This window comes from Chroicocephalus ridibundus, chromosome 5 (genome assembly GCF_963924245.1).
Source record: "Chroicocephalus ridibundus chromosome 5, bChrRid1.1, whole genome shotgun sequence".
NCBI lineage: Eukaryota > Metazoa > Chordata > Aves > Charadriiformes > Laridae > Chroicocephalus > Chroicocephalus ridibundus.
The window spans coordinates 34,478,360-34,502,850 of NC_086288.1; the positions used below are offsets into that span (position 1 = coordinate 34,478,360).

General features: G+C 38.5%; 1 protein-coding gene across 5 annotated transcripts in view; it reads right to left on the reverse strand.

The window, feature by feature from the left end:
* Window positions 1–24,491, reverse strand: part of SH3D19 (SH3 domain containing 19) — a 110,749-nt gene that overhangs the window by 20,482 nt on the left and 65,776 nt on the right. For 3 of the 5 annotated variants that reach the window (XM_063336561.1, XM_063336560.1, XM_063336559.1), the window contains 6 exons: window positions 22,206–22,246; window positions 15,754–15,794; window positions 14,797–14,839; window positions 13,419–13,566; window positions 12,986–13,187; window positions 11,393–12,382 (listed from right to left, as the gene is read on the reverse strand). In XM_063336561.1, coding sequence (XP_063192631.1) covers window positions 11,393–12,382; window positions 12,986–13,187; window positions 13,419–13,566; window positions 14,797–14,839; window positions 15,754–15,769 — 1,399 coding nt within the window. In that variant the 5' untranslated portion in view covers window positions 15,770–15,794; window positions 22,206–22,246. The remainder of the gene's footprint in view (window positions 1–11,392; window positions 12,383–12,985; window positions 13,188–13,418; window positions 13,567–14,796; window positions 14,840–15,753; window positions 15,795–22,205; window positions 22,247–24,491) is intronic. The other 2 variants (XM_063336558.1, XM_063336557.1) reach the window with 2 other exon arrangements.

Consider the following 24,491-nt stretch of genomic DNA (forward strand, 5'->3'; position numbering starts at 1 on the left):
TCAGCTCTTTGTAGATAATATGTCTTTTTTGTACATGTGCATTCATAGTTGACTTAACATAAACATGTTCCAGATGCCTTCTGGGATTATATAAACCACTGAACAACATATATATCTTACAAGCAACGACATTGCTTGGTAATAGCAACCTGAAATCAGGATGGCTTTAGGGAAATGTTTTCAACGCAGTTGCTCTAATATGCAGACATAGTTGTGAACACATTTGCTAAAAAGTTTTAATCAATAAAATCTTGCCAAAGCTAAACAATCAGCACTGCAGCAGATAAAACGCCTACAGAAAGAAAACAAAACAAAGCATTTAAATATTAATGATAACAAAATGTCTTTGCTGTAGAACAACCAATTCCCTGAAATATTCTGCATCATTTCATTGATTATAAACATGGTGTCATGGGGGAGACCGATTCAGACCAAGGACTGGGGGTCGTGCCTGACTTCTGCCTTTGCCTGTACCACTCATTCCTCTACGAGCCTGTCCAGTCATTCCATCGGTAAGACAGCAGCATGTTTTCTATGCTTCATAAACTTAAGCACTGGTCTCTTATTAATAGGCATGGGAACATATGCGCATGTAGAAGGCAGCTGTAAAAACACTTGTACATAAATAAAATTCAAATCAATGGGTTCTTTCTCACGTACACCTTCATGTCAAAGAGCAATACTTCATTTATACCTCTTCTCTGTTGTTAACAACTGCCACCTTTTTCTCTGATGTTACCAAAACCTTGCAGTAAAATGGCAACACTTAACGGTATCGTAAATGTGTAAAGTAGGAAATGGAGAAGCACTCCGGACAATAAATTCTCCATGACACATATTCATAGCCCCAAAAACTGAGTTTGATCTCCTCTGGGGACCTTTTTAGATGTGTAGCTCAATGAGATGTTATTTATGGAGTGTCAGAGTCTCAGAGAGGAAGCATTCTGGTCATCTCTTCAAATTCTCCAGGACTTTTTATAAAAACATACCCTTTCCCAAAACTACAGCCACACTTTCTGACAAAGTTGGGAGCCCTGTATTTGATAAAATTCTATATTCAAGACTTATAAAAAACAATTTAAAAATTATGTAATATGAACTCACGATTTCTTACAGATAATTTTGGACAGTATAACACAATGCAGTTTATCAACGTGCTAGAAATCTGTGTCTGGGAATATACGTAAGATTTAAGAAAATCCAGAAATATGGTAGTTATTTATGAACAACCTCATTTAAAACCTTTTAGCATTTTAATTAAAAAAGCCTTGGCATTTTTAGAGAGGGGAGGAAGACCAAGTACCTCAAGCTCTGTATTTATTTTTTTTCTTAATCAAAAACTTTCTCAGAGAGAGCAAGAAAACACTGTGTAATATTGAGCTGCTGAGTTGCAGTGTAACAGACTGCCCTCCTGCATGCCACAGCTCTCCCAGCCTCTGCTGCCTCTTCTCCTTGCTGGGTGCTTCTCCCCACGGGGGCAGCCCCCTCTGCCCTTGTCCCCAGCTCCCGCTGACAGTGTGTGGCTGCAGCAACAGCAGGGACAACTTGACACAGAGCCCGTGCACGCTCACCCCTGCTCGGATGTCCACCTCCCACTAGCCCCTTGCTTAAGGCTCTCTTCATAGGCATATCCATCACACACAGGTATGCCATGGGGGTTTGTGCCATGGTCTCTCTCAAAGTCAAGACACCTGCCTACAGGCTCCCCAGAAATCTGCCTGGGTACCTTCACGTCACATTTTAATCATGAATCAAAGTACATCAATTCCTTCCATCAGGCTGCTTGTACAACAGCTTCGAGCATATACCTCAGGTAGAAAGGATCATGACAGGTCAACAATTTATCTACAGCTAAAGGTACACGGGCTATAGTTAAAAATAAGCTCTGCTACCACATAGACAGAAGATGGCTCTATCACATTGTGCCCAAAGACACAATGGTTTAGAACATAAGGGTAAAACTAACATCATGTTTAAGTTATGGATTAGCACTAGTCAATAAAAGGTTTAGGTCTCTTCAGTGAAAGCAGTATCAGAGCAGGGATTTTTTTTTTTTAGAGGACTTGAAAACACAGACCACAAGAGGGATGCAAGCATTCTGGCAGTACAGTCGTTACAAGAAACAAAAATCCCACTGTTAGAGCACGCCTGCAGTTATAATTTTCTTTTATTCCATTATTCCTACGTCTGCTAGCTATGCTGCTAACATTTGAATTGCATTTAAAAAAATATTTATCTAATTTTAACTCTTATGCTGGCGTTCAGAGTGACTTTAGTGCAGCTGAAAAAAGAAAACCGAAAGCAGGTATCTTTCTCCTCTCTTTCACTTATCTGGCAACTCTATGCCAGATTTGAGGAGTAACTCTGGTTAGGCAGCAGGGCAGCGGGGCCTCAAAGCTGCACTGGCCCATTGGGAAGCTGAAGGCAGAAGGCAAGCAGAGGAAAGGTGAGCAGGGCTAAGTCACAGGCTCCTTGATACAGCAGGACCACAGGGAACACGCCAGCACAGGGAGCACCTCTCAAGGTAAGGTTCTGCAGAGGTTAAGGAAGTTCTGCATGAACAATGAGGAAACAATTTTCCAAAGCCTCCATCTTATAAAAATACAGACATTGTGAGAACAAGTGGAAATGCTCTAAACGGCCAAAATAATCACAGATCTGTGAATTTATGGGAGATTTAAAATTGTACAAAAATTACTGTTTGTCACCTCTTGATCATTACTATGCACAGAAATGGTTTTCTAAACCATTCAACAATTGGCAGAGGTCTCTAAATCAATAAATCTGAGAAGTAATTTTTAAGCCTGAGAAAAGTAATTTCTAAGGCTGAGAAAACCATTCGATGAACCTTAGTTTTCCACTCATTATCTTATGTTCAATTATACTGTTGTCACCTCATAATTAGTTTAAAACTCATTACCTTGTTTGTGTTATTCCATTCCCCAGTGTTGGGTTTGCAGCAGAAATTGCCTGAGTAAATGACTGTGCTTGCTTTGTGCAATGGGATTGACAACATATCAAATTTTTATGTTGTTTAACAACAATTGGGCATCATTTGAGCATAATTCATGGAGATGTGAAAACAGAATTGTTAATATACTCATTTAAGGCTTCTCAGCTCATGGAAATTAATCTGCAAGGCACTTTTCATAACACATATGAACAGACTTCTATCGATTTATATTTTTTTTATTAAACTTTTACAATGATGCTTAAAGCCTGTGTCTTCCTTAGTCTCACTTTTCTACAGCTTCTGTTTCAAAGGTTTATGTGATAACATATATTACTCTGCTTGTTGACAGGAAAGACAAATTAAAGCTGTGCATTCAAATACACTGTATATCATCTCTTTCTTTTACCGTTTTAGGAGAGACAGCTTTTTTCCTCCACTCCCACTTACCATCTTGTTTAAAATAAAAAAAATAGGAGGTTACAGAACAAACAGTAGGTTTTGCCCACATGAGCAGGACAGACAGGTATCTTTCTGAAATACTTATTGGAAGTTCTTAAGTAAGTGGTAGTAAGATGGTAACAGATATCTCAGGAGCAGTAAGGGGGAATCTCAAAACAAATTAGATGTGGAAAGCTAAAAGCACAGAACAGTAGTATCTGCTATGAAGATGCTCAGTCCTGCAAGAAGTACTCTCAGTACACACCAGAACGATGTAGTACAAAAGGTGTTGACGCTGACATGACAACACTTGCCACTACAAAAGTATGCAACTGTGTCTACTTTCAATGTTTAATTAAAAAAACTAAGTCAGCTGTTAAAGGTAAGCCTCACACATTCTCTTCACAAAGAACAGCATTGTTATCAGGGTCTTCCAGGAACAGAGAATAGAGCCAAACCTCATCAACAAATGGTTTTATTAAAACCTAGCCCCATGAAACCACTCTGGTGCTTGTGGAAGAATACTTAACCCATACTTGAGGGAAGATTTTCAACAACAAGCCCCTTCTAGTAATATAGCTGGAGTTTCAATGGAAACCTGACAGATAACATACCAAAGAGGAATGGGGCCCATGCTCAAGAAACACTGTGAAACGCTACAACTAAAAGCCTGATGTTCACTCCGATGTTCTAAATCTCAACCTATTTACAACTATAAATAGACATATTAGATAGGTATCCTAAATTACACCACTGGTGATTTTCCCAATTTCAGTTTTCCCCAGTAATTTTCACAACCAAAATGAATAGTTCACTGTTCTTAGAAAAGGTATTTCTGACCTAGAGAGAATAATACGAACTGCACCACCTTTCTCAAAATATGCCATTTGCAGCTCCCTCTGCATGTAAAATTGCCACGATCATATCTTTTAATATACTGGGAAACTAACTAATTCATTAATTAACTGGATGCAGGCTCTTTCAGGATGTAATCTGTGCATACCCTGAAAGTAAACTCAGGTAAAACTCAGGCTTCTCAGCATTCTCCAACACTAGGAGAGTAGACCAGGTCACCCAAATAAAAGGAATACAGTACTCAGGAGTAGACTTGGTATGGCTTCAGACCTAAAATTAGAGCAGAGACGAGCAAATCTGCTATCATAATGTTCTAGGATTTCTTTTTCCCCAGTTTACACAGAAGTTTTTTATGACTAGCCCAGTAATTTTGGTAGAGGCTATGAATGGAGTGTGTGGTCTTGCTTCATTCAAAGATTTATAGTTCATCAGGCCAAGGAGATTTGCTTTACCTGATATGGCACATTTAGTTGAACAGGTACTTGAGCGGAGCGGTAAAAATCTCTTATATGTAAGAACTTTTACATATAAGTAGCTTTTCCAATGTGGTTGCCAAAGCATTAGTTTTATTTCTGCACCGGCTTATGCTGTTTTATCAAAAGCACACAACACTGGAGCAAGCACACGGTAATTTCAGAAAGTTTTACCTTGAGGGTTATCTTTCCTCGCAGAAACATTATGTCCAGATGCCAAAATAGAAATTTCAAACTTCTCACCCATTAACAAGATTTTTTGAAGAGTTGTGCAAAGACTTCAGGACAGGAAGAATTTATCCAACAACATTTATTGCTACTGAGAACAGAGAAAAATGTAGTGAACTACTTGCATAGGTTTCAGGCATTGCTCCCTGTTCACTGCTGACATCTGACGGATCACCACAAAAAGCAAGGCGACTCAAGGCCAGTGATCACTATTTTTGAGGAATGAGTCCAATCCAAAGAATGGATGATGTGTACAGGATACATGTGGAGTTTGCAGACGGAGCCCAGCCATCAGTACGACAAAAGTGCACAAAGTCAAAGAATTATGTAGAGTTTGATATTCTCTGAAAGTACAGGGGGAAAAAAATTCCTGAGAGATGCAACAGAAGATCCAACCTAAAGGTACTTGTTGAAAATGCAAGATTTCCTTAACTGATCAATGAAATACCTCATCCACAGTGTTAGAATGTTAGAGAGCAGATAAAATCTACTATCAGAATGGCAAAATTTCTTGGGCTATTGTAACACTTAATGGCAATAGAAGCATTTATGGGGTGGAAAACTACAGCGCTACATCGTACCCAGAGACAGATATAAATAGACCTTTTCTGAGCTTTCAGCACTTCTCTCTCAAACTGCAGGAATGCCGACACTTAGTATCTGTGTGTATGTAAATGCAAACCCCTTTGGTTCATTGCTAGCTTGTCCATACTAGTAAAGGCAATAGTAATTACACCACTTTTGGCACAAAAGGACTGCTTACACCAGCATGGGCTATTATGTGAGAGTTTGGAAGCTATTCCTACATCATTAATCTATTTTACCAGTTAAAGTAAGACTAAGATAGTTCAGATTGAAAGAGCCTTCAGGAGGTCTCTAATCCAACCTCCTGCCTGGAACAGGTCAGCCATGAGGCCATGTTGTTAGAAATTGATTGCATAACTTGGTCTCACTTCAAAATTGGATGCAGGATGGTATTTGGGCATACAGTGGGTGACCAAAAAAACAAAACCCCAAAATTACCCTGGAGATGAAGCAACTCAGCCTTGTCCATTCTTGCCAGGTGAATGAAGGCTTGTTCATAGGCAAGAGATTCAAGTGCGCCAAAACAGGCAAGCTGGAAATCTCCAAAGCAGAGGACTGGTGATGGAAAGCAGCAGGGGCATAGAAAAATCTTTTTAATGAAAATGTAAAGGACAAGGGAATTTATAGTGTTGTTTAAAATACCTATCTACCCTCCTGCAAGAATCTCACATGCTTTCAGCAAAGGAAAAAAAATACTGTTTTATTTATAAACACTTCTTTTAAATAAGCACTTTGTTGTTCTTTGACAATCTGTCTGATCAAAGGATATCTGCATTATAAGCATTATTGTAAAATAAACAGATTTAATCATCACAAAAGACAGTTACTATTAAGAACATTATTACTTGTCTGTTACCACTTAACAGACATCTGTAACAGCATCTATAGACATGGAACTCTAAAGAAAATTCATTCAACATTTGACAGCCTAAAGGGCTCCTCATCTACTATGTAGCTGTGATTTTAAAACCTTGTTTGTTTCCTGAAACTAGATATAAGGCCCTCTCCTGTGACAACAGTGAAGTTACTTCCAAGCTCCTTGAAGACTCCAATTTATGTTTACTAAGCAAACATCTGTAGCACCTGAAGAGTTAATGGATCCTTGTTTCCACTTCTGCTGGAGATTGCCAACCTTGCAGCAAAGCCAACAGGACACTGCACAGCGCCATACCTCCACTGCTCCACCCCACAGTAGCATGTCTTCAGGTAAATCTCTTTTTGTTAGGGCTTTTAGCCAAATAGCAAATTTAAATGGATGTGACAGCTCACTCTGCTCTGGGGATGATACTTTCAGCAGTGAGTAAAAAAAAAGGAGACAGGTAACTTTAAAATAAACACAACAAGAGTCACTGGAAGTAACACAGCAGAACCCTAAGAAAAGCTGCATTCTTTTGAAGATGTATCTGGACCAATCTACCAGTTAGAGATATTTTAGTTCTTTTTTTTCTCTTCCTTCCTAAGGAAGCAATTAAAAACAAGCAGCTGCGCAATATCCCCACAGCAGACAAATTTGGAGTTACAAAAGCAGCAGTTTTTCTGAATTGACTACAATGTCACACAAATTCCACCATTCATGCAACAAGAAGGAACAATACATATAAATGGATAGCAGCTCTGGTTTGGTTGGTTTGTTTTTTGGTTTTTTTGCCAAACAGGCAGAAATGAACTTTTATATGGCGATGAAGCCGATAGATAGATAGATAGATAGATAGATAGATAGATAGATAGATAGATAGATAGATAGATAGATAAAACAATTAAGAAATGCAGTAATCATATTACTGTTAGAATTGAAATACATTGATATGATGAAGATATCAAAAGACAGAGCTGTCTCCTGCTGGTAAGGTAAGGATCTCTCTGAACTACTTTTCAAAGCATTTATTTACTTTGAGTTCTGGTGTATCAGGGATAGAACAATCAGTCAATTACACGCTGTTTTAGAGAGAGAGAGAGAGAGAGGGAGGAATAACTCACCACACACAAAAAGGGAATGAAAACATTCTAGCAAGATCAATTCCAGGGTTTAATTTAAATGTGTGCTTTAAATGAACTGTTACCTTCTTCTCTTTGTCCAAAACATTCTCAGAACATTTAGCAAGCAGGCACATTACATGCTTTAATGTAGCAATTAATACAAGTTATGGGTAAAATCTTCTGAAGCCATGGAGTTTACACCCAGTTCATCTTGCACTAGGATTTCATTTCCAAGACTTTGTAAAAGTAGAGTAGTGAGAAGAGGGCCCACCTGACAGATTATTGAAACTTCTAACCTTCAGGAACTGCACAAATCCCTGTGATCAGCTATAAGAGAAATGCAAAAATACCCCAGATGATCCAAAATATCACAACTGTCATCAAAGCATTAGCACCTCAAGATCTACAGTTCCAAACAGATGCCATCACATTCTAAATGACTGACTTGAACAGGAGTAATTTCATTAGGATACAAATGGCTTTGAACATTATCTCCAGCCTTTGAGTCCAAAATTACGGCACTTAAAACTGGGATCAGTTTTGGCTGCTGATAAAAGGAGCAGTTCTACAGATTTGTCATTCCTGAAGTCTCCTTCCTGGCACTTCCACTGGGCCAGCATCAGAGACATGAGTTGGACACAAGGTTCTGCCACAGTTCACCTCTGAATCTTAGCGCTGCTGAGCTTCCAAAGCTCTCACAGAGTTCACCTGCCAAAGCGCATGCTGAAAGCTCTGAAAGGGATCTTAGTACCCAGAGTCCCTGTTTGCACCAGAATGATTCCCCCTCTCCATATAGGTCAGACAAAGGTAAAATCATTAATGTTTGGATAAGGGCAAGTTCAGTCTACTAACATCTGTGCTGGGGGAGATGCTGTCTAACACTGATGAAACACATGGGATTGCCTGAGGTAAACTTGGAAGAAAATCATCCAGCTAGCTTTAGCAGTTAAACACTGACAGTTAAACTGTTGAAACTATAAACTGGTTTGTTGCCACCACTGTTGATCTTAGCGCATAAATAATATTCAAATATCTTTCACTACTGTGGAGATGGTAGCCTTCTGTTAGAGGAAGCTGATGACTTACGTTAGTCAACTAAATTGCTGTGGAGACTGAATTTGTTTTGCCTGCCTCACCTTTTCACTCAACTGATCACTTCAGCTTCTGCGCCCTCCCCACCATCAGCTGAACACTTCACCTTCTTACTTTTATATCAGGTGTTAGCAGCAGCAGCGATCGATCCATCCAGTTCTATCTACATTAGTCTAAGTACCAGGCACGTTTGTGCTGTATCAGAAAAAAATTAAGTTTTGTGAATGCTGTAATCTGTGATGTAACATTGCTCTTTGACAAACAAGCTGTTGGTGCTTAGTTTCAAACATCCCTGCATAAAAGCCTTCTTCCTTTTCTAGGGTTGCCATAACAACAAGCAGAGCGCTGTCATTTTGCTAAGTAATGACAATGACAAATATGTAAGAAATGCAAAGGTTTGGGGAACTGGGAGCAAGATTAGACCTTCTCTTGCTGCCTTTACAAAACATTTTACTATAGATTCATCTTACAAATCTTAAGTTGTTCCTACGGGAACATGATAAATAGTTAGTGCTCCGTGTTGCCTCATTTTTCAGAAAGCCAGTGTTGTTCTTGCGGATGCTTTGTCAAGACGTAGCATGGCATTATTAATCAAGAGTATAGGATATGATCTTGAGATCATAAATGCCTGCAAAAATGTGGAATGAATCCCAATTTCACAGTGTAATAAAGCGATAATGCTGTCAGACCTTTTTCTCTTTAGTAGTTAAGAAGGGTTGCAGCAAAGATGCCATTTTATTCAATGAATAAAATCATGGACAGGTGACTCAGAAGTCAGGAAACTATTATCTGAACAATACTTCTGTTAACCATGAGAATGGAAAGTGTTTTCTTCTTAATTAAATCAAGAATAACACCTAGGACACCAACCAGAAAGATGAAGACTGACATTCTTACCACTTCATCATGAAAGCTGTTTTTTCAGGTGAGTTTTGTTTGGGATCGCTCAACCTCTGATTTAACAGAATTAACGTTATTTATTTTTTTCTGGTTGGGTGAAAGGCAGTCTTTTAGCATACATAGCCAAAACATAATTTTCCTTTTTATGCACTTTCAAACTGTAAGTATATTTACTGTGAGGGTGGTGAGGCACTGGAACAGGTTGCCCAGAGAAGCTGTGGATGCCCCATCCCTGGAGGTGTCCAAGGCCGGGCTGGATGGGGCTTTGAGCAGCCTGGTCTAGCGGGAGGTGTCCCTGCCCACGGCAGGGGCGGCTGGAACTAGATGATCTTTAAGGTCCCTTCCAACTCAAACCATTCTATGATTCTACTCTCTTTTCTTGCTTAGTACTTAGAAAAGTTACATCTTCCCTTTGCCTGTTGCATCTATTAATCAAAATAAAATGACTGAAACAAGTTTTCCCCTAAATGCATGGAAAACAAGAGCCATCCCTCGCACTTCTAAATTTTTTTCTAAAACCATCACATGCACAGTGGTTGTTTCATGACTCCAGTCTCCACGACTCTGTTCCCAGCCAGACACTGTCAGTCATACAGTTCCTTGACATAAGCACAAAATGCCTCTCCGGTCATCCTGTACTCCTCCCTCCTCTCAGGCTCAGTACAGCTTTTGCAGTGTTCTTGGAATCTGTCAGTCCAAGAAAATATGGACTTTTATCCATATTGAGTTAATTACCTCTCCTGCAGGATCTTCTGTTGCTTTATTTCACTGCTTTCATAAGCTCCCAAGATCTGTATGTTCATACATACTAATCTTAACAGTTTAGGGCTTTAAGGGACTTTCTACATCTGCCTTGGGGTTTTTATGCCAATACAGAGGAGAAACAATAACAAATTGGAACTTCATCTAATGATATAATCCACAAACTGAGAAGAAATCACATTTGTTAACAAGCACTAATATCGATTTACTGTGACAACTACACAGTACCTATGCTGCTTTTTTAAGAAAGCTAAGGTGTTTAATGATAAATGACGTTAAAAAAAAAATTAAAAATCATAGTTAGTCCCTTCTATGACACATCATCTGTTTAAAAGCAGAACTCTCCCTGGATTGCAATGGGGCTGGTAAGCTAAATCAGGACATACTTGAATACTAAGAGGGAAAAACCTATTGCTATAAAATTTAATGACAGACCAACACCCACCTGCGTCTAAAAATACCTAAACCTGCATTAAAAAAAAAAAGATTGACCTCGAGTGCCTAATGGAATCAAACAAGGTTTATAAAAGTGATGTAGCTGTCGTAATTAATCTGTCCACATGAAATAATTATTTTCACTTATGAGAAAAAACTGAAGTTGCGTAACAAGCATATAGATGCATGACAAGGCAAGACACAAAGATAAGGAAAGAGAAAGTAAGCAGGCACTGGTGAGATGGACAGAGTTGCCCAGTATGTCTGATCACAAGTTTCCCTAATCGCAACAAACATTGCTGCTTCTGTAGATGACTAGATTTCCACTACAGAACTTCAGGCACCCAAATAAATTAGTCAGATTAGATGACGAAACATAAGATGTCCCACGTTCCCTAGAGAGAATGGTGATACATTCTGGAGATGACATTTAGCGTATAACATCAAGTCCTTTATCATTATTTCAGTAATCACGTAATAAATTCAGCAGGCAAGTTCTAAGACTTATATAGCCTTGAAACCTCCCAAGTCTCAAAATCCAAGTAATTTCTTGATGATGATCTTGACATAACAGAAAACCAAGAATTTCATATACACACAAACCCTGTCAAGACAAGCAGACGTAATTCACGCAGGATCATACACCTGCAAAGAGTAACCACAGTGACAGCTTAAAAAAAAAATTCCTTCTTACCTGCTGCTGCTTCAGAACTGATGCTATCTTTAACTACACAAGCTGGACTTAGGGGCAAAACATCATCATCAAAACTGATGAGATCTCCTTCCACATCTAGTTTATTTTGCAAAGCAGGTGCTGAGGAGTTGGCTGCAGGTGACAATTCCCCCAGAGACTTGAAAGCTTTTTCTTGGGCAGATACAGGAGGCCGTGGGGGAGCAGCAATTGGTTTTAGTGAGGCCAAAGAAAGGGCAGGATTTTCTGCATAACGTGACTTTTTAGGAACAAGGGGCCTTGGAGCAGGAACAGGAAATTTCTTTTGTTCATCGTTGTTCTCTGATCCACTCCTTGCATCAAGAAAATCACTACTACTACTTTTAACAAGGCCAGGTTTTGGCTTCTTTGGCAGTTCAGGTTTGGTTACAACACTGCTCCCAACTCCTTCAGGTTGAGGCTGCAATTCCTTGGAAGGTGTTGATTTGCTTTCTGTCCATGCATCCCATTCTCCTGAAATTCTGCTTACCCCTGGCTTTGGAGCAACTACTGGTTTCTTTGCAGTAACAGGTCTTGGGACGAATGAACGAGGGGCAATTTCTGGCTTTTTTGATAATCCTGAGGTATCATTAGTTCCTTGGGATTCAAAAACTTTGATCCTTGAAACAATACTATTTTGGCTCTTTTCTGTACTCATGCTGTCCATCATCAAGTGATTGTCTAGTAAGCTATCATCTAAGAGAGGCGACTGCTGAATTGGAGGTTGCTGCCTTTTTGTGGTAGACTGGTTCACTTCTTCTCCATTGTCTATCTTACTTTCAGTATTATTGACCACAGGTCTGAGATTGCTTCTTGATCTTGGCTTTGGCACAGGACATATCACAGCATTAGGATTTTCTTGGCACCTCTGACCTTCAGAAATTTCAAAGACTATTAAGGGATTCTCATTTTCTGAAGGAGACTTATTCAGGAGAGATGCAGAAGGCCTAGGAGGTTTAAGAGGACTCTGCCCTGCTAACAGAAAAGAAAAGGTTTCAGTTATCCGTTCCAGAACACTTTAGTTATGTTATTTTTTTGTCAGCCATCAGGATAGTGGTTTTTATTCATAACTTACTGCTGCTTGTGAAACTGCAGTTGTCTTTTTAGAAAGATGAATGAAAAAATATATGAACTCTAGGAAGAAGCTGAAGATTGCCAGAATATGTGGTATCTACACATTGTGAGTTCAAAACTACTTGTTAGCTTGCAGCACAAGGGGCATGCAAGCAACATCTAGACCAAAGAATAGGACACTAACTGCCCCAGCTTGGTTTGCACGCTTTTCATTCTGAACATGGAACACTGCTGCTATTCTGATTGGACATCTGAGCTCCTCTGGCCCCAAAGCAATTGCCATTATGGAGGAATCAAGCAAAACTTTCAAGACTTAATTATAGTCTGACCATGAATGCAGTGATAGTTCTTCAGAACAGAGGAATTTTACAGAAATTTACAGAAGTAATCACTCACATAAATTTAACTGTTATTCATATTAGACACAGCACAGACCAATAATAAAGACCATCTTCAGGAGACAGAGTAAAGTTTTCATCAATGAGAAATCCAAAGCGTCCTCACCTGGATAGCCTGCAGATTCCCAGTGTGTAGGCACACTAGTTTTTACATTACTTCCTGGCAAACGGCCAATTAGTTCCTCTGGAAAGTCAGTTTGTGTTGCAGAAGTAGTGGTATGTCTAGGAGCAGCAGCATTATTGTTATTTGTTGTATTCACTTGCACTTGATTGATTTCTTTTATCACCTGCTCATACGATGGTGGAAGCTAGAAAACAGAGAGGAAAATATTAATGTACATCCAGATATGATCCTTTCAAAAAAAAAGAAACATACAAATTTAAAAATACTAAATTAACATACGCAGAGGAAAAGAACACTGCCATAGTCTTTTATTCAATGTGATGAGTCTAAGCAAGCAAAAAACTCTGTTCCTCTCTAACTTAATGTGCTTTTTACCTTTGTAAATCAAACACACCTCATGTAAATTCACGCTCACCTCAGCTGGAATATGCTCATTTCTCCTCCACTGAGCATGAGATGAAGCAGAAGGGAATCCTAATCCCTGAGGAGTGACAGGGCTTGCACCTGGAAACCAAGAGGATGGCCGGAGGGGTTCAGCAGCAACTATTGTAATTTCAGGACGCCTGGAAATGAAGGCAAAGGGGAATAATTATCTAAAACTTTTTAAAACAGTTCTTTTAAACTATAAGAGACCAAGGTTTTCTCTGCATGGGAAATCAAAATAGTTCAGGTCTTTTTGATTTAACCAACAATGTTTTTCCATGATTTCAAAGTAACTTACTTGACCCTTCTAACAAGCACTTAGGCTTTCACTCAAAGCACCTAATTAAACGCCTAAGCCAAAAAGTAGGTTTATTGGCTCCAGTGAAATAATTTACATGCTTAAAGGACTTAAACACAAGTGTAACTCTATTAAATGGAAGAAGTTTTAGTCTTTCGGGATAATGAGAACTAATCATGTGTTTGCCCTTAGCCTGACACAATCTGAAAACAGTAGGATAGTTAAAACTGCTTCTGGCTGGCTAAATAAAAGCTTGCCTATCCTCAGACCTCTAGGGAAACCTCCCACTGTGCTAAAGTGGGGCAGAGCAAGCCTCACGAGGCCTTTGGGACAGGGCCTATTTGCTTATAGCATCTAGTACAATAGGGACTTCCGTGACAGTTAAGGACCCATAGGTCTACCCCTGTTTTATCACTGTAACAACTGCTTTAGAGCATAAACTGCAGCAATGGCACACGTCCCCAGACCATGGCCCCCAGCGTACCCCTGACCAATCTAGAGTCTCACACAAAATGCACCTTGAGAAGTGAGTAGATGAAGCATCTGCTACAGAAGCCTCTGTCTGCTGACAGAAAAAACCTCAGAAGTGTAACTTCAAAAACTATTGGAAAAATAATCTAAAAAAAGAGGGCTACAGTTCCTTCACACCTGAAATAATGGCAGACTCAGTTCACCAGCTATCCAGGTTGGTGACCTCCTTTCTCAATACCCTTTGAGAAACTGGAAGGAGGCCTGAAAAGTGTGCTTATTTTCATTGTGAAGTGATCCTGTAAATAGATGTCAGGAAAGTAAAACAGTTCTGCAGAGGTTTGATGGTTGGCTGCATTCTTTTTTTGAGGATACATACAAAAGTTGATGAGAAAACTCCTCAAACTCTTAACCTATCCTGTGCTTAAGAATCACAGTACTTGTATTTTATTCCAAAGTTTAATTTATTTTTAAACACACTAAGCATACAGAGAAGGAAAAAAACCCAAAACCTAGAGGAGAAAGCCATAAAAAGTAATACTGTGACACAAGCTAACAAGTTTTACAGTAACACCTAATTGCAATATAAATAATGGCACCATACCTTCTATCCCTCTGCTGTTCGCTATGGCTAGAGGTCCGAGAAGCTATTTAAAGAAAAGAAACAAAAGTTTTGAAGAGGTTAAAATATACTGTCACTGCAATAAAATGAGGACAATAGCAGAGCCCTTACCAATCCACTATCAATGAAATGGAGAACATACAGCATCTGATCATAAATTCCAGATTTTAAGAGCAGCCAAGTTAAAAAAAAATTATTTGTATTAAATATGAGAAGTTTTTAAAAGGTTTAGAGTGCAGTTTCATAATCAGTTTAAGTCACCCTATGTCCAAGTTACCACCAAGAGAGATGGTCCTTCTTCCTCGACAGACATTCCTGCATTCTGCATTGTGGTCACCCTAGAGTTGAAACTTCATTTTCTTTTTCTTTAGTTAAAGCAATGCATGAATAAAATAAAAAGAAGAGTTAAACATATCTGGCTTTGCTTTTGATGGCTCATTTCTGAGATGTGTTCTTTAATCTTCTTTTTAATGTCTCTTTGTGTTTGTTTTAGAGAAGGGAAAAGTACTAAGGCACAAAATCTAAGAAGCTATTTTACCCTCCTTTATGTAAAAAGAAAGAATTATATGTTACAATGTTACCAGGTAGAAATTTTCTAAGGTTTAATCACTCATAGATTAAACACCAGCAACATTTTTTTTTTCAAATCATGTGTTTTAAGTCACATAAAATAAGTAAATCCTGACATCTTCATTTTTCTGTTTTTGTCATATTTATATTCAAATAATTTTTTCAATGGCCACATTATATTTTCACTATGACTTCTTTAGAGAGAAAAGAAAAATCATCTGAGGGACAATTTTTTGAATTTTTTGCATTGCAAGTGCGATTTAGGAAGTGGTAGAGTTTCATTGTGCAAAAGCTGACAATTATGCTCTTCCTGTGTCATCACAAAGCACACTTGATTCAAGAGCCCAAATAGTGTTGTGTCAGACGTACCTCTTTGACAGGGCATTTTTGATGTGCGCTATTCATGAGTGCTAGAGGAAAAAAAGAAGGGGTTACAGAAGAGGAAGAGGAGATGAAGGAGAACAAACCAAGGCTTCAGAGTGCCAGAAACCATGATCAAATGGGTTAGTCACGCAAGGATAGCGCACGTGCCAGTGTTGTAAGAAAACAACCGTAATGTCTTTTCACAATATAGCACCTTAAAAAACTAAAATAAAAGCAGATTTTATGTCTAGTCTCATGCTGATTTTAACAATGGCTGTTTAGAAGTTTCCTCTGCAGTAAATTAACCATGAAGAATATAACTGAATACGGAAACATCCACTGAATTGCTCAACAATGAGCTACTGTAGGAATGAGGAGAGGGAAGTCAAATCTCTTTGAATGCTTTATGTAGTTTAAAAGCATGGTTTATTTGGGTCTGCACTTTTTCCCCTTCTAAAAATAATGGGTTATGCTGAGGAATTGATACAAAGAAGCTGGGATCCCATAATTTATACTCCCACCTACCAAAGAGGTATGAGCAGGCAGATTGATCCCAGTAAGAGGCACACCTCTAAGTTTCAGACATGATTGCACATCTCCTAACCCAGTTCTGTAAAAATTGTTTCACAAAAATAAGTAAATAAAAAAATCCCTTACACCTGATCTAGTTGAAGATGTCTCTGCTTACTTCAGGGGGGTTGGACTAGATGACCTTTAAAGGTCCCTTCCAACCCAACACATTCTATGATTCTATGACTTTCTTCTTCAGAGATCTTAACGCTGCGTTGATTTAATACATACATTAAAGATAAAAAGACAAACTGACCTAAAGCAACCAATTCCAAGATTAGTTTTGCATAGAAGAAAGTTTTCATTTGGTAAATGTGTCCAACAAAACTGCTTGGGGTATAGCCAAATTACAATGATAAGGGTATTAGAAATAAAAGCTAATTAATGAGGGATGTAGAACTGAATTATAAATCTGCCAATTTCTTTCATTCTTTCTTCATTTCTAGATAAATTCTACATGCTGCTTTCTCCTGTGAGGCTCTAAATGTACTTGTATTTATGAAAGTTCTTAAAACAAATAAGAAAAACCTAAACAAAGTCTGAAAGAACTTTTTTCTTTCTCAACATAAGCAAGTTAGGTGAGGCATCTATATAATCCAGCGAATTCCAAATTTCAAGTAAACAAGTAAACTCACTTGAAAATAATGCATTTAAAATATTTATGTAAAAATAACTAGTAGACACAAATATCTCTCTTCAAAAGGGTTAATGTCTAAGCTATCATATAGGTTTTCAGAATGTGCTCAGTCTGTTTGAAAAAAAAAAAAAATAATCTCCCAGGCATTTACAGAATCAAGTTACTTCCACGTACATAAACATTTAATATAAACATTTATTTTTTAAGAACGTTGACAAAGTTCTTCCCTCCCTCAATCAACTGTTCCCCTCTTTTTGTTGTCACATTTTTGTTAAAACCACACTTTTACAACATCTTTAGTTTTGGAAGCTCTTAAAACCACAGTAGGAACAGAGGTGAAAGCAACCACATCTTCTGTTCTCACATATTCCTTGGAGTTCCACAAATGCTAGGAAAAAGAAAATATAAACTTTCTAAATAATTCTTGCCTCCAGACCTGCACAGCTTTTATTCCTTTACCATTTCAAAGAAATGAATTTAAATTAAAAACTCTATGAGAGAAGACATGAAATTTTAAAACACAGCACACACCTGATTTAAAAACAAAAGAAAAAAACCCGCAGCCATTTTTCTGGCCTTGTGGTCTTTTGATCCTGTAAGCCTATTCTTCATTCCCTTTGTGGATTGCCTTGAAAAAGCATGCTATTAATTTTTCCCCACAGATTTCAAATTATGGCAGCGTTAAGGTTTTAAAAAACCTTTCTTCCATCAGGGGAGTCAATAGAAATGTATTTCAGTGCTGGTTTACATACTGACAGCTGAAGACAAGACAGTCGTCGTCTCAACTTCCACACTAAGAAATGCTCAAGGTGAGAATTGTTGACATTTCCAGGACCATATGGTTATTTAAGTGGTATTTAAGTAAAAGGTAAGCAAAGCGGTTAAAGAAGGGGTGGGAGCAGAAAAACCCAGTGCATAAAATCCACACCTTTTCCTCCTATAACTTTATCGGTCTCAGGGGACAGTCAAAATGTCAAATCAACTCATAACATTGTTACTATTTATTTCCATTAGCGTCAGTGAGGCATCTAAAGGTGTTTAACCTAGTATAGTAGAATTTAAGCAAGTAAAGGATTAATGGTAATACTGTAAATGGAGGACAGATCAGTGACTTATAGATTCATTTTTTGTACATATTTCTTACAAGCACTATTTAGGGGGCCTTATCCAATTATTTTTGAATGTGCAGTGGTAAAGGGTACTCAATTTGTGCTGTATACTTACATTTAGAATGTTTTTCCTCTGCCGTTTCTTCTCTGGGTCCTACTTTTCAAGTGCACTTAATATGCCATTTGTATTTGACACATACAGATTATGGGGCAGGGGCCACTCAAAGTTACGAGTTCAAGATGCCTATGTAAGTACAACCACCATTATAGCACAAACCCATAAATTGCAATGCTACAGACAAGCTGGTGGCAACGGAATTCTGACGTGCACTTTTGAGCCTGGAAGAGAGTTGGGCTAGAATTTACAGTCTTTCAGGCAATCTTTTAAGGCAATATAGAGGCAACTATGAAGTTCATTCAGGGATCTGCTCAGATACCATCCTGCTGTGAGCACCGAGCACTTACACAATATAGACACTGCGTAATAATATTTGTGTTTCCATTAGCAAATATGTATGAAATATGGAACAGTTTTGTCATTGCAGAGTGTTTTAAAAGCAAGTTTCATTTTGCATTAAAGATTGGTACCATAGCCTCAAATAGCCCAAGCCTTGTAGGAAATCAAACTCCAAATTTTTCTGATGATTTTTATCTATTGTCCCTTCCAGCAGCTGTGAGTTAACACAATCCTACCAATTAACTATCTCAGTTAATTCATGTTAACTATTATTAATAGGTTTTAAAGTACTAATATTACTTTTTACAACAAGGACACGTGCTAATATTTAAAAATGCAGCTTCTTTCAGTGCTTTTCCAACATGGGGCTGGATGTTTCTTCCATCACTCCTACGAAATATGTAGACTATTAGACTGAGGAGTTATTCTTCTTCCTGTATAGCTGCCTAGGAATAATTCATTACATTATCTCAAGGACAGCCTCAAGAGTGGGGAAACACTCCCTCCCTTTTCCTATAAAATAATATACCAGAAGAGATGACAGAATGGTCCCATGCAAGAGGCCACGCTTGCCGTCTTTGCAATACCAAAGGTGTCACATGGCTGCAGAAGCTTTTCCTCAGGGAACACTGAAATGATCAGGTAATCCTCAAGCCAAAACCAGAAAAAAAAAAAAAAAAAATCTGATTTCACCCAAGATTTGATTAGACTATTTCAAGGTTCAAACTGATCGGAAATCTTCATGCATCTCTGAAGTAAGAGAGTTGAAGCTTTCCTCCTGAACTATTTCTTGGCAGAAGGGGGAAGTCTTGCTCCTTTTCTTCTCATTCTGTTTCCAGGCACCTCAGGGAAATATTAGGTTGTTTGACATTATAGCTAGGCTGATTTAATGCTTGAATGTAGCTAAAAGAGATGGTGATGACCGATTCCTCTTCCAAACACGGACTTTTGTCCCCTCTTGAACGAACATTAGCACTCATATGACTCCACAGTAAGTGAGTTCAGAATAAGTAAAGAAATAAGCACATTCTGTACAGGTTTTGTCCATTTTATCTCCCTGAACCTGCTCACCTTGGGCTCAGACCACCAGCAGCATAGGGGGAAGGAACATGCAACCCCCAATAGCAGTCTCTATTTCCTGCCTTTGCTTCCCAGCTTCAGTTCTTTGCACAACTTCAGGGAGAGAACTGATCAAAAATAACCTAGGAGGGTGACAGGATTCCTCTTCCTACCCACAGCGAGGTCAAATACCCTCTTCACAGCTGACCAAACTGCCTGGTGCCAGAGAGGCCGGCATTGCTGCTGAAAAATAACTGTGTAACTACACCCTTAGAGCAGGCCTGCAGTTTCACTCAAATTTGACAGTAATGATTTATGAAGGCACTTCACTCCTTCCCACACCTTTTCTCGGGCTGTATGTTCCTGCCTCTGCACCGTTCCCTGCATTATGCCAGCCCAAATGTTTGTGCAGATGGGGAGAGAATGAGGTCACGGAATTGATCTGGTTGTGAAAAAGTGGGAGCCAAAAGAACCTAGGAAGCCCCCAAGCAAAACAAAACAAAAATGAAAAACAAACAAAGCCCACGGCAAAAATTGCAAAACCGCCAAATGGGAAGCCACAGTCTCACTCAGAGCGCATACAAGCTGTTACATATCCCTTCATTCAGCCATATATTTGCTTAGGACAGAATGAGAATGGAACTTTTCCATTTTCCAAGCCACGGGAAAAGCCGGGAAAGCCCAGAACCTGGAATGCAGGTTCTTCCAATGTTTTAGGGCAGCAGACTTCTGTATCCCTGCTCCTTAACGCCACCCTACTCTGGAAGAGTGGAGAAGCGAGCGAAAACACTATGCCCCTTTGCCTCACTACTGCAGCACTTGGCTTGACTTCTTTTACTTTCTTTGGCATTATTGTGCATGTTGCTGTCTCTGGCGCCAATGGAAATAGTTTCACTGATTTCAGTGGGAGTTGGATTTAGTGGTGTGTCCTGGCCTGAGACCATCATTAAAAATCCAGGGGTAACTTTTGAAGAGTTGAGATTAAAAAATTACTCCCAGGCATATCCCACGTTCATACACTTGCTTTCTTCGGGCACGTTGGGGTCACTTTTCTGAATTCTATGGAGCTGTCAAACAATTGAAACAAAATGACATCGTCTTTCTATCCAGAGTTGTAGTCAGGGTGGCTGAAAGGAAAATAAACCCTCTTTTTTGGTCACAAGACCGAGAGATCACTGATACAAAGTCATATAAAGCATTGTCCTCAGGTTGGAAAGCTGAAACCCTGCACATACCTATTATGTTTCTTGAAAGTTAGAGATAAACAGCCCACAGAAGCTGTGATTAAGAATTAAAGACAGATTTCTAACTCTGTTAGGTAAATACACTTTCCAGAGAATACCATACTTTTTCCAGATTAATGGCAATGGGAGTTAGGAATTATTCAGGGTCCATTTTCACTTTAGGTCCACCCACAGGTATGGTTACTGGCATACAATGAACTATTGTTTCACATACAATGCCTTGATATGTGCATAGAGATTTTTTTAATAGGTTATCATCTGAATAATTTACATGGTACTTATACTTCATCATAGTTGTTTACATATTAATATTATTAAGAATGATGTTATAACATATGAGCCAGGACTTCTTGACTCCTGGTTATTTTTTACTTGATTGTGCCTCAAAACAAAGTATCGTTTGCTAATATATTTTCAAAAACATACATATAAATTGCTTGATGATCTTTTAGACAGTTTCTCAGTTAGATGAGGTACTGGGGCTTAGGCAGTCTGAGTCAACTTCTGACTCCACCACAAAAGGCCCTCTGTGGCCTGGTGCTCTCTGTTTTCCAGTTTCCTATCTATGGTAGCAGCAGCACAGATAAAGTGCTGTATTTTAACTATAGCATCATGCAGACTTGCTCTGAATAAAGCTTTCATGATCCCCTTTGACCACCTCCAACCTAATCCATACTAATGAGCCCCTGACTAATAGGCCCATGAGAAACAAATCAGTAGTACATACACCAATTTATTTTTCCCCATAGCAGAATCGTAAGGGCTGTTTCATTAATATGAAATAGAAATCATGAACATAAAGGAAATAAAAATGAAAAGTGGAAGAAAGAAACAGCAAAAAATACTTTGGAAGCTGCAGCTAAAAAAATTCTCTGCCTGGAAATATCATGAGCAGGGAAAGGGAAAGAAGAGCTAAACAATTGAATCAGGGAAGAAGAGTTTGGACTTTCATTCAAGATTTATAAACAATTTTTTGTTTTCCACAATGAGCCTGGTGCATGAGTCTAATCCTGTCCCCAGTATAGCCAATGAGCAGTTGCTGCAGATTTCTACTAAAATAGAACCATCTTCTGTTTTGTCAAGTGAACTAAAAATTGGGCATATGTAACCCAAGTTCTTCAAAGATGGATCACATCTGTGCACAAATGCATTAGTGCATCAATAAGAAAATGTTAGTAACTGGCAAGAAGGGACAGCTTGTCAGCAAAGCAAAAAGATGGTCTAATGTGAAGCAACAAACAAAGAGTGAGAAAGAAATTACAGCCCCCCAAAAGCCTGATAACTACTTTGTTGTCACATATAAACATAACCAGTTAATAAAACCAAAGATTTAGCAACCTTACAATACTATGATTCTCAAAAAATAGGAAAAGTAGACTTACATCTCTTGATTGCTGCTCTTATGGACGACAAGGGTCCTTGGCTTAATGAAGAAAAAAAAAAAAGCACAATGTGGTTAATGTCTCAAAAAGAAAACAACAAAATAACATCATGCAGAAATTCCCCATATATTGTAAAGGGTTTGCCAAGTGCATTTTTCCCCTAGGTTGTTATCTTACAGAAACTTGTCCAAAAGTCCTGGAGCATACAACCATACCCAACCCCTTCTAACGAAAACCAGGTTACAGCTTAGCTGCAAGATTCTGCAAAGATAGAAAGCCAATTTTTAAAACCATTTTTCTCAATTCTGTGTTGAAGTTCACATTCTGTCTCATTCGACGGGAAAACTTGGAGAAGAGCCCATGTGGGTGTGCATATTCTCGGATTATAAGCTTTTAATGACCTAACATTCTTGTAAATAAATAAAAACTTACACAGATGAGTAAAAACCTGCAACACCTTTGCTAAATATTTTCAACCATTATTTAACAACTTATCTTCCTTTTCAGTTGACATTGCATTTTTCAGTAATAACTTGGTGGGTGGGGTTAGACAGGAAGACAACGTGACCAAAAATTCGCTGATACGCAAGGACAGAAAAATGTTTCCTTTTGTCAACTCATCTGTTTTCTTGGTAAGACTAAGGTTTTTGATGCCTCTCTTCTGAAGGTCTTATTTAACAGATACGGCAGTCCTTACTATTTGTGTGGGTAAAAATCAAAACTAACTTGGGATTACTGTTTTCAGAAAGTGTTGCTAATGGAAAAATATGTTCTTAATAACCTGCCACTTGTGCAAAGCTGCAGAGGAGATTAAAAAAAACCCCACAATACACAACTACTTCAGAAAAGGACATTTTTTGCTCTTTCTTCTTTCTTTTAAAAAAAAAAAAACAACAGCAGGTAAACAGTACTTGTGGTAAGAAGTCTCTGTTAGTGCTGAATAGTCTTTTTGAAGGTTGAAAACAAATAGACTATATTTGTTTTAAATTAATATAATATCTTAATTACAACAGAAAGGCACACTAATCAAGTTTTTTCTGGAAAACTTCCACCACAGTCTTCACCAGCAGTATAACAGCAGGAATGTTAGTACAGGGCGGGCATCAGCATCTTAACACCGCTCTCACTCTGCCCATAGCAGAGTGGTGCGACACACCAACTCTGTCAGGGCTCAGTTTAGCTCCACGTGCCCTTCCACTGCAATTGCTGATGGCCGCAGTTACTCCAGTGGGATGAAGAACAGGGGGATTTGGAGGAGAGAAGAAAGAAACAGTCAAAAAGGACGTGGATGAAAAATGTCCTCCCTCTACAGTCATTCTGAAAACTAATTAAGACTAGAAATCAATGTGGCTCTGACTGAACTTTTTTCTGAAATAGTTTGGCTAGTCTAGGATAAACAATGCCTATTTTGTCTGGTTTCAGAAACAGTTCAAATGTGTCTTGGCCCCTATCCACACAGCTAGCAAAGCTGCGTTAGAAAACATTTCTATCAGTCATATTTCACTATGCATTCTCAGCAGAAAGAGATTCTGATTTTCCTTCAAAATGCCCCATCATAATACAGCCTTATCTTTAAGAAACCTTTTTAGTTGTATGTTCCTCACATGTGTACCCCAGACTCCTTTTTCTCTTCCTTATAACTCAAGTCTCTTTCTTTTGGATGCTCGTTTTCTAAACTTTATTTTTCTGCTTTCATTGCTGTGAATAACTACTATCTTTAAAGTTTTATTTTAATCATATTTAGTATCAGACAGGAAGGAGACTGAAGTCTGGTAACAGGAATCTGAAATCTTTTGGCGTAGCAAAAACTTTCTATGCTCAGAATTCAAGATTTACTTAAGTTTTATAGCAGGAAATTAGGAAATCTACAAAGTATGCATATTCAAGTGTCAGTAAGAACCAAATGGAACAAGTTAAGTTCTTTCTTTTGCTGGCAAGAGTGCTTCGACCCATTGCAATTTGCCTCAGAACCTGATGAGCACTTTCAGATATGAGTAGGTATTTTTGGCTAGAAATCATAGGAGGAGTCATGTAGGCAAAAGTTCAAGTTTTCCATGCAACATGAGGACCAAAAAGGTATAGAAAACAATTTTAAAATCAAAATGCGAAGAACAAAGAAGCAAAACCTTTCACACAACCAGCCTAGCATATATCAAGACCAAGGCAGTTCAAGTATGCAACTACCTGTGTAATTTAGAACCCAGGACAACACGGTTATGTTAGAAAAACTTACGAGCTTACAGGCAAAACAAGCTGTTAGCAGATAGTTTTTCTTTTCCACTTTCC